Source organism: Meriones unguiculatus, chromosome 7 (assembly GCF_030254825.1).
Source record: "Meriones unguiculatus strain TT.TT164.6M chromosome 7, Bangor_MerUng_6.1, whole genome shotgun sequence".
NCBI lineage: Eukaryota > Metazoa > Chordata > Mammalia > Rodentia > Muridae > Meriones > Meriones unguiculatus.
Genome location: NC_083355.1, coordinates 108,972,853 through 108,985,487, shown reverse-complemented (window position 1 = coordinate 108,985,487; position 12,635 = coordinate 108,972,853). Strand labels below are relative to the sequence as shown.

The 12,635-nt window shown below is 46.9% G+C and overlaps 1 protein-coding gene across 1 annotated transcript; it reads left to right on the top strand.

The window, feature by feature from the left end:
- Window positions 1-294: 294 nt before the first annotated feature.
- Serpina6 (serpin family A member 6) lies at window positions 295-11,169 on the top strand. Its single transcript, XM_060388114.1, has 5 exons — window positions 295-447; window positions 4,302-4,930; window positions 6,511-6,781; window positions 9,109-9,253; window positions 10,785-11,169. The coding sequence occupies exons 2-5, from the start codon at window positions 4,321-4,323 to the stop codon at window positions 10,968-10,970; spliced, it is 1,212 nt and encodes a 403-aa protein (XP_060244097.1). The 5' UTR covers window positions 295-447; window positions 4,302-4,320; the 3' UTR covers window positions 10,971-11,169.
- The last annotated feature ends 1,466 nt before the right edge of the window (window positions 11,170-12,635 follow it).

The following is a 12,635-nucleotide window of genomic DNA, read 5'->3' as shown; positions in this document are numbered from 1 at the left end:
GTTTCTCACTCCCCTCCCCCTTGCCCAATTCTTTCCCTCCTGGTGCCAAGTACCTGGCTCTTCAGAGAGTCCATGCCATGGTGCTTAGTAATGGCACCAGTGAGTCTCTCGCCAGCTGGCAGAGGGCAACCACAAACAGTGATGCAACTCCAGCCACAGTTTGATATTAAAAATAAAATTTCAGAGGAAAGCACCAGAAAGTCACTTTACAGAATTGTGTTTACCCTCTCTTCCTATACAGCCTCCCATTGGTGGATGTTTGGGGCGTGGGGACCACCAAATGGTGAAGGCCACTGCCACCCACCCCCTCTCCTCTAACCATTAACCAGCAGAGACGCTGGCAAACAAGATTTAATGGGCAGTCTCCCCTAAGCCTTACTGTATATGTGCAAGGATCCTGCACAGTAAAGCAGCACCAGCAGGACCAGCCTGAGCCCACCTGCAGAGGTGAGTCATCCCGTGGGAGCACGCTGTGCCTCCTGCTTCCCACTTCTGCATCTTCTCCAGAACACAGCCACGCCCGCAGCTTGGTTATTTGAGAGTGGTTTTTTTTTTTTTAAACAGCTGAACATAGGGGCTTCCAGCTGTGGCATGAGCCAACCATGTGGGAGACTTCCTGGATCTCAGATTCTGTGGGTCACCCCCTGGGGGTTGATCTTCCCTGGGCCCCAGCCTTGGGGGACCCTGTTACTGAGAGCTGTGGCTGGCTATCGTTTATTACCACCTGTTGCCTGATGGAGCAGCATTAGCCTCCAAGAATGGGAGGGAATCTCAGAGCTGAGATGGGTAAGTGCCAGGCAACACCACAGGGTGGGGTTAGGGTGCACAGCTGGTACATGCAGGGACACTCTAAAGGGTGCCTTGCACGCCTCTGTCACAGCTCCTCACTTGGTAACCTAGAGTGGGGATGCTGCAGCCAGGAGAAGGACCTGCAATAATTGTCTGCATTATACCAAGAACTATGATGCCTAAATCCCCTCCTGATCCACATCACTTTAGATCTGAGTGGCAAGGAGGATATTAGCCAGAATAAACACATGGCCCCTTAGTCTTTTTTGCAGGCTGGCCTTAAAGAGCCACCTTGAGTTTCAGTAGAGATAGGCAGGGTGGCTTTTAAGGTATGCATCTAGTCCCGCTTAGAAGCTCTGCCTCATCCAGCTCAGTCTTCCTGTCTCGGCAATGAGTTGCAGGATAACTCCTGAAGTGAGGCTTGTGAGGCAGGGGGTCTGAATCTCCACCCTGCAGATTTGACACAGAAAGAGTGAGGCATACTGTCACACCCAAAAACAGCAGGAAGAAGGAGGCCTGTCCTGCTGTTGACTGGGATCCTTCCTTCCTCCAAAGGGGATTCATAGACAGGTATAGACAGAAACCAAGATACCTCTCTGTAGAAGATGAGGACAGAGATGGAGAAAGGGGGAAAAAAAGGCTTCCTGGAGGCAGAGACCAAACACCAGCATCTCAAAGGCCAAGAGGGAATGCGCCAGGCTAGAAAAGTAAGGGAAGGGCTTACAGAGTGGAGGGGCAGGTCAGGGTAGGGCCATCTTTATCTCCAGGTCTCGGACCAGGACAGAGTTCAGCAAACGCTGGGGACATTGGAGGGGGCATACTGTAGTGACCTGCCCCGCCTTCCCTGCCATGCCCTGGCCTGCCCTAACCCCTGACCTGGCCTGCAACAGGTAGCAATCTGGTGTGTGCAAGGAGGGACCTGTGACTCCCAGAGAGCTGCAGAGAGATGGCAAGCAGTCCAACTTAAAACTGAAGGACTGGGTCATGAGCACCCCCAGTTCACATCAGTGAGGGTGACCTCTTGAGGGCACCGAGGATCCTCTGAAAACTCAACTTTTGCACAGTGGTGTCCTATATGCGTCCCAGCCACAGATGCTATCTTTCTGGATTGGGTAACCTCCCAAAATACTGACTTATAGTTTGGATCCATGATTTGTTTTTTGTTGTTGTTTGAGAACTTCACACATGGATATGTGTTCTGATCAGATCCACTCCCCACTGGCTCCCCTCCAAATTCTCCCCTACTTTCTACCATATACTTCCCAACTTCATGTGTGTGTTTTTTGTTTTTTTGGTTTTTTTTTGTTTGTTTTTTTGTTTGTTTTTTTTTTTTAAATACTGAGTCCAGATAGTGCTGCTGGCGTGTGCACGATGTAGGAAAATCCTGAAAGCTTCTTTCAGGAGCGACATTCCTGGAGAGATCTGATCCTCCCTCTCCTAGATGCTATCAATGAAAAACCTACTACAGTTGTTCTGCTAAAGAAACATAGTCATTTTCATGATTTCCTTGTTTTTAATTGCTGAGTAGCATTCCATTATGTAAATGTACCACAATTTCTCTGTTCATTCCTCAGTTGAGGGACATCTGGGCTGTTTTCAGATTCTGGCTATGATGATTAAAGCTGCTACAAACGTGGTTGAACAAATGTCCTTGTTGTATACTTGAGCATATTTTGGATATATGCCTAGCAGTGGAGCTATATATATATGCATGCCTAGGAGTGGATCTTGAGGTAGCACTATTCCTAATTGTCTGAGAAAGCGCCAGATTGATTTCCAAAGTGGTTGTACAAGTTCACATTCCCATCAGCAATGGAGGAAGGTTCCCCTTTCGCCACATCCTCTCCAGCATGTATTGTCACTTGAGTTTTTTATTTTAGCCATCCTGATCGGTGTAAGGTGAAATCTCAGGGTCATTTTGATTTTCATTTTCCTGATGACTAAGGACGTTGAGCATTTCTTTAAGTGTTTTTCTGCGATTCGATATTCCTCTGTTGAGAATTCTCACAAAAATTACAGGTAAATGGTGGGAACTAGAAAAAATCATCCTGAGGTATCCCAGAAGCAGAAAGACACACATAGTATATACTCACTTATAAGTGGATAGTAGACATATAATATAGGATAAACACACTACAATCTGTACACCTAAAGAAGCTAAGCAAGAAGGAGGACCCTGGGTAAGATGATCAATCCTCATTCAGAAAGGCAAATGGAATGGATATCAGAAGGGGGAAAAAACAGGGAATAAAACAGAAGCCTACCACAGAGGGCCTCTGAAAGACTCTATCCTGCAGGGTATCAAAGCAGATGCTGAGACTCATAGTCAACTTTGAACAGAGTGCAGGGAATCTTATGAAAGAAGGGGGAGGTAGAAAGACCTGGAGTAGACAGGAGTTCCACAAGGAGAGCAACAGAACCAAAAATATGTGGGCACAGGTATCTTTTCTGAGACTGATACTCAACCAAGGACCATTCAATGAGATAACCTAGCCTGCAGAAGTCTCCATGGCAGCTCAGTCTCCAAGTGGGTTCCCTAGTAATGGGAACAGAGACTCTCTCTGACATGAACTCGGTGGTTGGCTCTTTGATCACCTCCCCGTGGGTCGGGGCAGCCTTACCAGGCCACAGAGGAAGACAATGCAGCCAGTCCTGATGAGACTGATAGGCTAGGGTCAGAGAGAAGGGGAGGAGGACTTTCCCATCAGTGGACTTGGGGAGGGGCATGGGGCTACAGCTGAGATACATAAAAAGAAACATAATAACAAACTGCCTCCTAGAATCTTATGTTTTGCCCATAGATTAGTGAGACTCTCAAGCTCTTTTTTGCAGTAGACAGTGGTTGTCACAGAGGCTGTCAACAACACAATATCAAAACTTTTAAAAATCACACGGAATATAAAAAGGTAGATTTGCAAAGTAAAATTCCAGTGACACTCAGCTTGACACTCTGCCCTTTAGCTGGTATTTTTATCACTCCATCAACTCCTACTTGATGTCCGCTGACTTTCCTGCTGGTCTGGAATCCAAAGGAAGCCCATTTTACAGAGTTTAGTACCAAGAACTGTGTGTGGCTTAGCATGCCCTCAGTTTTGAAAAAGAGCTTGGCCAGATATAGATCCTCAGTTGACCGTCTTTGGTTGTTTATTTTTGTTTTGTTTTATTTTTTCTTGCATACTGTGTACAGCTGTGTGGGTACTTAATCTGTCTAAGGTTTTGGCCGCCGACAGTCTTGAGTTAATAAAGTCTATTTTAAGGAGTTTTTGATGAAACTTACACGAGAATATAGGCAAAATGCTTGGGGATGTGCTAGGCACTTAGCAACTGCACTGGCAAAACACATCTTCAGATGAAGACCCTGAAGTCCAGGGCTCTGGGGTAATTGCCTGGGTCAACAGCCAATGTGAAGGAAAGAATGGACACAACGTGGGGTCTTGGTCTGCCTCCCACAGCACCATGTGCCCTGACTCTGTGACTGCCCCGCAATCTAACAAGCACTCTTGATTTGGCAGGACCCAGTCAACTAGAACAATGCCGGTCGTCCTGTACACCTGTCTCCTCTGGCTCTCCATCAGTGGCCTCAGTACTGCCGAAAAACACAACTCCTTCACTCATGAGAGTTCAAGGAGCCCTCACCGAGGCCTGGCTCCCACCAATACTGACTTTGCTTTCAACTTATATAATCGCCTAGTGAACTTGAATCCCAACAAGAATATCTTAGTCTCCCCCGTGAGCATCTCCACGGCCTTGGCCATGCTGTCCCTTGGACCTAGGGGCCAAACAGGGACCAGGCTTCTCCAGAGCCTGGGCTTCAACTATACAGAGGCATCTGAAGCTAAAATCCATCAGGACTTCCAGCACCTCAGTCGCCTTCTCAGTCAGTCTGACATGAGCTCGAGTATGAGCTTGGGCAGCATCATATTTTTCGACCAGAACCTGAAGCTGGAAGACTCCTTCTTAGAAGCCATCAAACACTATTATGGGTCAGAGGCCTTCGCCATCGATTTCAAGGACTGGACTCAAGCCAGCCGGCAGATCAACACATATGTCGAGAGTAAGACACAGGGGAAAATTACGGAAGTGTTCTCAGACCCGAGTGATCTGGCCCCCTTCATGCTGTTCAACTACATCTTCTTCAAAGGTACTGCTCCCCTCTCCTTCCCATCCTAATGAAGCTCAGCCCTATCACAGATCTCTCTAGAGCCTACAAATCCATCCGACAAGTAATGGCCTAGAGCTCACTGCCATCTCTGAACCCTTACAAATGCTAGTCACTACCAGGTTGGAGCTAGGATAACCACCATGGTGTTCTTGAACACTTCCTAAAAGATTTGTTAAAATTATAGATTCTAGAACTCATGGCAAACCTCCTGAAACAAAACATCTTCAAGGAAAGCCCAGAATGTGTCATTGTGTGCTCCTCCACCAACATAATGTCACTTGTATCATCAGTGGGGTTTGGAGACACCGCATCCCTGAGAATCAAATCTGTGCTTCTTGTAGAACACAGATTCTCGGGTGGAGGGGATGCTCCCACCTTCCCAGGGGCATCCGGCAACTTTTACATCAGAGCTAGGGGTGAGGTGGATGAGCTATCAGTGTCCAATAAGTAGAGGCCAAGAAGGCTGCCGGACATGAGACTCACAATGCTGCTACTCATGATGTACACTCACACAAATACACACAACACACATACTCACACATACAAACATACATAGACAGAGAACACACACAAACACACAAACATATATACAACAAGCACACATAAGCCACCTGGTGCCATCATCCTTAAACATTCACAGTGTCAAGGTTGAAAGCCTTGGTCTAGAACCCCCTACTTTTCTGTCTCCTCTAGCCTCATGTCTCAGCACTTTTTCTTCTCTAAGATCTCAGCATACAGCATGTATACACACATATACGCAGCAGGCACAAATACACAAACACACACATTGCACACATACACACAAAACCACAAACAGCACACACACACACACACAAACACGCACAGCACACACACATATAAAAAACATAACGCAAAAACATACACAAATGTACAAACACATACACACAAACACACACACGTATGCAAATATACAAATACACAGACACATACAAACAGCTGACTGTAGCAAATTCCTCTCCTGTCCTTGAGCTGTGTGAACCTCCTGTGAACCAATAGTGTTGTGACAAGTCACTGTGAATTGGTGGCAGTCTGCATTTGTTGTCTGATGGCTGTGGAAGTCTGAAAACAATTGGTCACACTGCTTGGGCCTAGTTCCTGAAGGAAGCTGCTGAGGGGGACAGTTACTGCAATCAGAGGAGCTTTGACTCAGTCTAAGGAGCAACATTCCGTCTGTCAAAACTGAGTAGTGCCACAGCGAGTAGACAGGCTGGATGGTGACCCCCATCAGCTGAGGGTGAAGGAGAACTGTGAGCCTGAAAGCCCTATACCCTGACCCTATACACAGAAAGGCTCGTGGTCTGGAATGCCCTCACTTCAAGCAGCAGGGAGGTACGAGCCCTCCTCCAGGAACTGGCCAGACTGTCAAGAGATGGTTCATTTCCTCAAAGCCAGCTTCCTCCCTCTTCTCACCAGAGACCAGGATGATTTGATGCTCTGCTGCCTCAAAAGAGGGTGTCCAAGATTCACTCTAATTCCCCATCTATAAACCCAATGATCAATATCCACCTCATCTCTTCCTGTCTCCCACATCTTTCCAGGCACGTGGGAATTTCCCTTCAGCCCAGAAAATACCAGAGAGGAGGACTTCTATGTGAACGAGACCACCACTGTGAAGGTGCCCATGATGGTCCAATCAGGCCTTATGGGTTACCTTCATGACTCGGTGATCCCCTGCCAGCTGGTACTGATGGACTTTGTAGGAAATGGAACTATCTTCTTCATCCTTCCAGACCAGAATCAGATGGACACTGTCACTGCCGCACTTAGTCGAGATACAATTAAGAGGTGGGACACTCTTCTGACCAAAAGGTAAGCCCTCTGGCTGGCCTGTAGCTCTCTGTAAGGCGTATGTTTCTGGAAAATAAGGCAGGTAGACTTCCTTCTCTCCAAAAAGCACCTCCCCCTACTCCCACCCCAAGGCCTTATTTTTTCCCCATAGGCTGTGAGGTTCTTTAACCTGGAAGTTAGACTTATTATGCCTCTATCACAGAGCTAACCTGGGACATACCACAGCCCAGTTCCCCTTTCTTTTTTTTTTTTTTTTTTTTAATGCAGTTTATTCAGGAACATTGAACAATCCTCGGACCCCGGGGAAAGCCAGCCCACAGCTTAAATAGCCTCTGGGTAGCCAACCCAGGCGTGCCACGGGGGCAATGCAGATAGGTCCACATACATGGAAGCAAGCCAGATCCTCGGCCTTAGCCAAATGTGGAGTTGTTCGTGACAGAGAGCACTCACCATCGGGAAGGTGGAAGGCGGAAACCAGCTCCATCTTTAAGGCATAGCATTCCGCAGCTCTCTACAGTTCCCCCTTTTTGTTTTAGACGCATCAGGCAAGAGTAGAGGTCTGATCTCTGATATTAGAAATAAATTGGGACTTTGTACAGATGTTCATTTAGGTGTCATCCACCCAAAGAGCATCAGACCCGTCCGATACCTTTTTCTCAGAGGCGGGACCTGGGGCATCAACCCGCATGCAATCAGACATGCTCTTCTCTGGGTCCAAAGCGGCTGACCCTGAGTGCAGTGCTTAGCCTCGCATCCTGAGCGTATCATTTTAGCTTTTTATGGTATCCAACCATGCTTGGGGAGAATGTCCTGCTTCAATGGCTGTAAAGGCCTGAATGATCATGGCTGCATCACACTGTTGTGAGACTCTAATCTTGCATATATACCACAGGCAAACCAAGGAGACCAACACCAGAAGGCCTGCTAACACTCCCATGCCCACCCATTCCTTCAGATGATTCATGGCTGCAGCAATCCATGTTGATAATCCTGTGGCTAGTCCTGCGTCCACTCTGGTAGAATTTACTGTGACAATGGCCACTCTCAGCTGCTCCATCGTAGTATCGAATTCTCCAGTCCAATTACCTAAAATATAGCTCGACAATTGTTTAGACAGATTTGCAGCACAGGAAAAATTCTCATGTTGTATGCTAGTGACACAAAGTCCAGCATACTTTCATTGACAGCCAGGTTGAGCGATTTGCCATAATATTTCCTATAAGCCCACACCTGTTTGTCTATATCCCCCATTTTTATTCATTATTAGCCAGATAGAGCCAAGTAGTTGTGGTAATGATACTTGCTTTTTTGCCCAACGCTGGAATGCTAGTAAATTTAGGTATGCCCTGGTTACTCGCATGCCTCACTGAGTGCCTGTGCCCATTGATGCCCCTCACGCTATGACTCTCTTCAGACAGAAAAGGGATCTTGGAACTACAGCCACCATTGTTACTACCATCTCATTGACGGCTGTTGGAGCTACCACCAGGGCATTAGCCATGAGTCATACTGGGCAGACTGCTCAGACCCTGAATAATCATTTAGCCAATGTAGCTCATGCCTTAGTTGTACATAAAGGAATTAATGCTCAACTAAAAGGAAGCTTGATGGTGTTCAATCAGAGCATTGACCTCTTGCAGGACCAGTTCCCCTTTCTTGTGTATTTCATAGCCGTAGCCATCTTGTACATTATGATTTTATATCACTTTCTTACAGGAAGCTCACCAAACACCAAAGCTCCCCACTTTTCTATTTTTTTTTAAGCTGGCCTCACTGTAGATCCTTGGGGTCTCTGTAAAGTACAATCCAAATGGCCTTTACATCATGGGAAACTGGCCGTATTGAAAAGAATCATAGAGAAACAATATCCTGCAAATCCATGTCTAGCATCTGAGCCTCTCGGTGGCCACACTCAGGCTCCAACAGCTTTGGGATATTAACAAAAGGGTCAGGACTTGGTTACTGGGGCACAGAATCATCTGTATAGCTGGGCCAGGACTAGTGCTCCTGGCCAGGAATTGTCTCCACTACTTTTTGCTTTAGAGACCATAAGGACTGATCAGTGATCCAGCTATATCACATATATAATCAGTTTAAAGGAATCATCCAGGAAAAAAAATGAATTTAGGTAATTCAAAGACCCAGAGAAAAAGCTTTCCATATGAGAAAGAGATAGCTTCTGCCCTTTACCCTGCCCTTCTTCCCTAGCGAGTGAGTCAAGCTGGTGGTACAATTACCGATGAGATCACACAAAGAAATGAGTGTCTGTCTGGGAAAGGATGGGCTGCTAAATCTGCTGCCAGGCAGAGCCTTGGACCCTCTAACTTCTTCTGCTTCACCCTGAGCAGGCAAGTGAACGCACACATCCCAAAATTCTCCATGTTTGACACCCATGACCTTAAAGAAGTGCTCCCAGAAATGGGCATTGAAGACTTGTTCACTGGCCAATCAAATTTCTCAGGCTACACCCAGGATGACTCCAAGGCAGTAAAGGTAAGTGTCTTGGGAGCCCTGTCTCCAAAATCTACGCTAAAATAATTCTTAACAGTAAGCAAGGCAGCCCATTTGTGGATGGTCCCATAGGTCCCAAGCTGAAAACCCTGGGTCTAAGCCCCTTCAACCACAGTTCAGTCAACAAAGACTCAGCAAGAAAATAACCCCACAGAAAGCTTATGAAAAGGGATACAGCCCAGGCAGCTAGCCATCCCATGAAGCCTCACAGAGAAGGGACCCTGGAAAACATGGTCATCATGGCAAAAGTTAGAAAAGCCCTGGCAAAAAGAAATGGAGGGTGCAGGGAAGGTCTTCTTAACACCACACAGAGGTTTCTACTCAGTTTCATGCCTTAGCCTTCAACTTGGTGTTCTCAACTCATAACTTCATTCGGAATGTTGTGATTGATGACCTACTATGTGCTCAAGCCTGTGCTGGGATATGAATGTTTCCATTACCCAGATGTGGACACTATAAGACACAAAGGTTCACGAAAGCCTCACGTGGTGACACACGAGTTCAATAAATGCGCTGTGTGGATAGAGAAAGTCATTAAGGAGGCTTGGCTGCACAAAGGCCTCCATTTACCGTTAATTAACTAATTAATTTTTGAGAAATCAGAAACAGGAAATTTTTCAGTACAGGTGACTAGAAGGGCTGAAGGAGTGACCTTCTCAGCCTTAAAGGACACCAACCTCTGACTGGAGCTGCAAGTTCATATAGGGGAGGTAGGCATTCTCCCAACTGCTCAGAGGGAGCCTTAGTTCAGGAAGGGCAAAGAGCCCCACGCTGGGCATGGAGTTAGCAAAAACAATGACAGCAGCAAAAACAGTTGAATATTTGACCTTGGCTCTGACAACTAAAAATCTCAAATCCTCGAGACCCACCCCCTGCAGAGAGCCTAACCAGCTCAGCCTCTGCCTGGCTGCAGGAGCTATCAGAAGGACACTCAGAGCCCTTCGGACTTGCTGTGAAATGGGGCTGGAGACACACACACAAGGGGTACAGGGACCACACTGACTGTCACCTGTTGTTTCGTTACCATGGTGGGATCCGACTTAGGCTTTCTAAGCCAGCTGCCAACCACTTAGCTGTTTCCAGAATCCCATCTAAATTTAATCACTAAAGGAGGCATACCAACAGCCACCGCCTAGCATTTCTGCCTCAGCCGGGGCTCTCCTAGGCTGAGTAGAACCAAGCACTCTCTATAGCTTCAGCTCTGCTGTTTCCAGAACAGAGTAGACAGCGTGAGATCTCTGGAAGCCTGGAGTCTGGTAAGCGGAGCCCGAGATGGACCACGAGATCCAGGTTCTCAGAGTTCTGTACGGTAGGTGCAGCCTGCCACTCCAAGAGAGAGGAAGTTAGGTGCTGTCTGGAGTCTGGAGCTTAGACACGGAGTAAATGTGTGACATTTGGGGCACCTTGGCCGTTTCACCCTCCACGGAGCAGAGGGTGAGCTGTCCATGATGAGGAGATGCGGACAGTTCCTCCTCGTGACAGGGCTTTGCTCCCTTCGGCGTGTTTCTCACAGGTGATCCACAAGGCCGTGCTGCAACTGGATGAGAATGGTATAGTGCCTGTTGCCACCAAAAGGGCTTCCCGTTTCGCGAGGTCGGAGGAACTCACCATCAGTTTCAACAGGCCCTTTATCGTGCTGATCTATGACGATATTACGTGGAGCAGCTTGTTGATGGGCAAAATCATGAAGCCAGCCTAAGAGTGTGTCCGGAGAAGCCATAGCGCCATTGGACTTTGGGGGCACAGAAACCTTTCACCAATCTTCTCCCCAGTCCACCCAGGTGTTCCTACTTTTAGATATCGTGTAATGTGTAGCTGTGGTTGCTACTCTGGAGGCAAGTCACTGAAGAAGGAGCACGGAGAAAGAGGTAGCCATTATTAAAGGATGTTTTTGCAAACTCTGGAGTGTCTGGGTAGTTGCATCCTGATGAGGACTCCCCTCTTGACTTATACGTAGGCAGTGCCTTGCCACTGTCCCAACATGGAGGAAAGGGCAGAGATAGCTCTCTAGGGTCTTTCTTAAGGGCACTAATCCTATTCATGGGGGTTCCACCCCTACAAGATCATCACCTCCCAAGAAACCTCTAACACGAGGTTTCAAATAAATCTGAGACATTCAGTCCATAACAGGTAGGCCTTCCACAAGTGGGGCGGCTGCAGCCAACAAAACCAGCCTCCTTTCTGATGAGAACAGGAACACAGGGACCTCTTGGGTTAGTCACAGGTCCAGAGCACAGTCTGTACAGGGAGGCATGTGGCTTCAGAGGGAGTCTGGCCTGAGACGGAGCCCAGCCAGGATCACTGAACGGTCCCAAGAGGAAACTAGAATGCTCTAGGAGGGTGGGGGAGAGGGGCTGCCGACTCATGCACACATAGTGGAAGGCCTGTGAGGGTGAGCGGCACAGAGTTATCAGAGCAGGAAGCAGCCGAAGTGAAGGACATCCTACCACTTGTTGGTTCTCCATTCTTACACACACTGACGCGAAGCCTCGGGGCTTGGTCAGTCAGCTATGCTGAGGCAGTTGCCCCCCTTCTACCCAGAGTGCCTCCATGTCGGCCGTGAGCAGGGCAGTTTCTCTTCCACTGTGGCTGTGGGTTTGGTTTGGTTTTCTTTTTCTTTTTTATTTTTCAAAGAACAATCAAACCAAGTTCATAAATTCCCTTAAATACTGTGTGTGTGTGTGTGTGTGTGTGTGTGTGTGTGTGTGTGTGTGTGTGTTGCATGTGTAATATAGTGTCAGGATATGCATTCTTTTATTAATGGAAATTTAGCATGAATCAAAAGCAAAACCTGAGATCAATTGGGGGGTAAATACTCTCCTAAGCCTTGTGCTGTTTGGGAGTCGATAGGAAAGGTGTAATTGGTACTATAGGCACTATAGGAAAGGTGTAATTGGTACTATAGGCACTATAGGAAAGGTGTAATTGGTACTATAGGCACTATAGGAAAGGTGTAATTCTTAGCATCCTTGAACCAGTTGCATATGAATCAAAGACTTAAGACAAACATTGAAATCATCAAATCATGAAATATATATTTTTAAAACAATCTCAAAAGGGGGAAGTATATTAAGATCCAGAATCACTAAAGAAAAGCCTGTTTCACTGAACTACATAAACAAAGTTACCTGGATTTCAGAGACAAATGAGAGAGGGATAAAAACATGAAAGTTAATTTTTCCACCAAGTCACTTATTAATTTAAAAGTTGGGAGACGTTTGGGTAGGCTGGGGACAGTGGTGGCTGACTGAATATTCTTTTCTTACGTATCTTTCCAGGCTACTATAAAAACCAATACTGTACAAGTAAAACTCTCTGTGATCCAGGCTTCCATGCGACATTATTCTCTGAAATATGAGCCCCA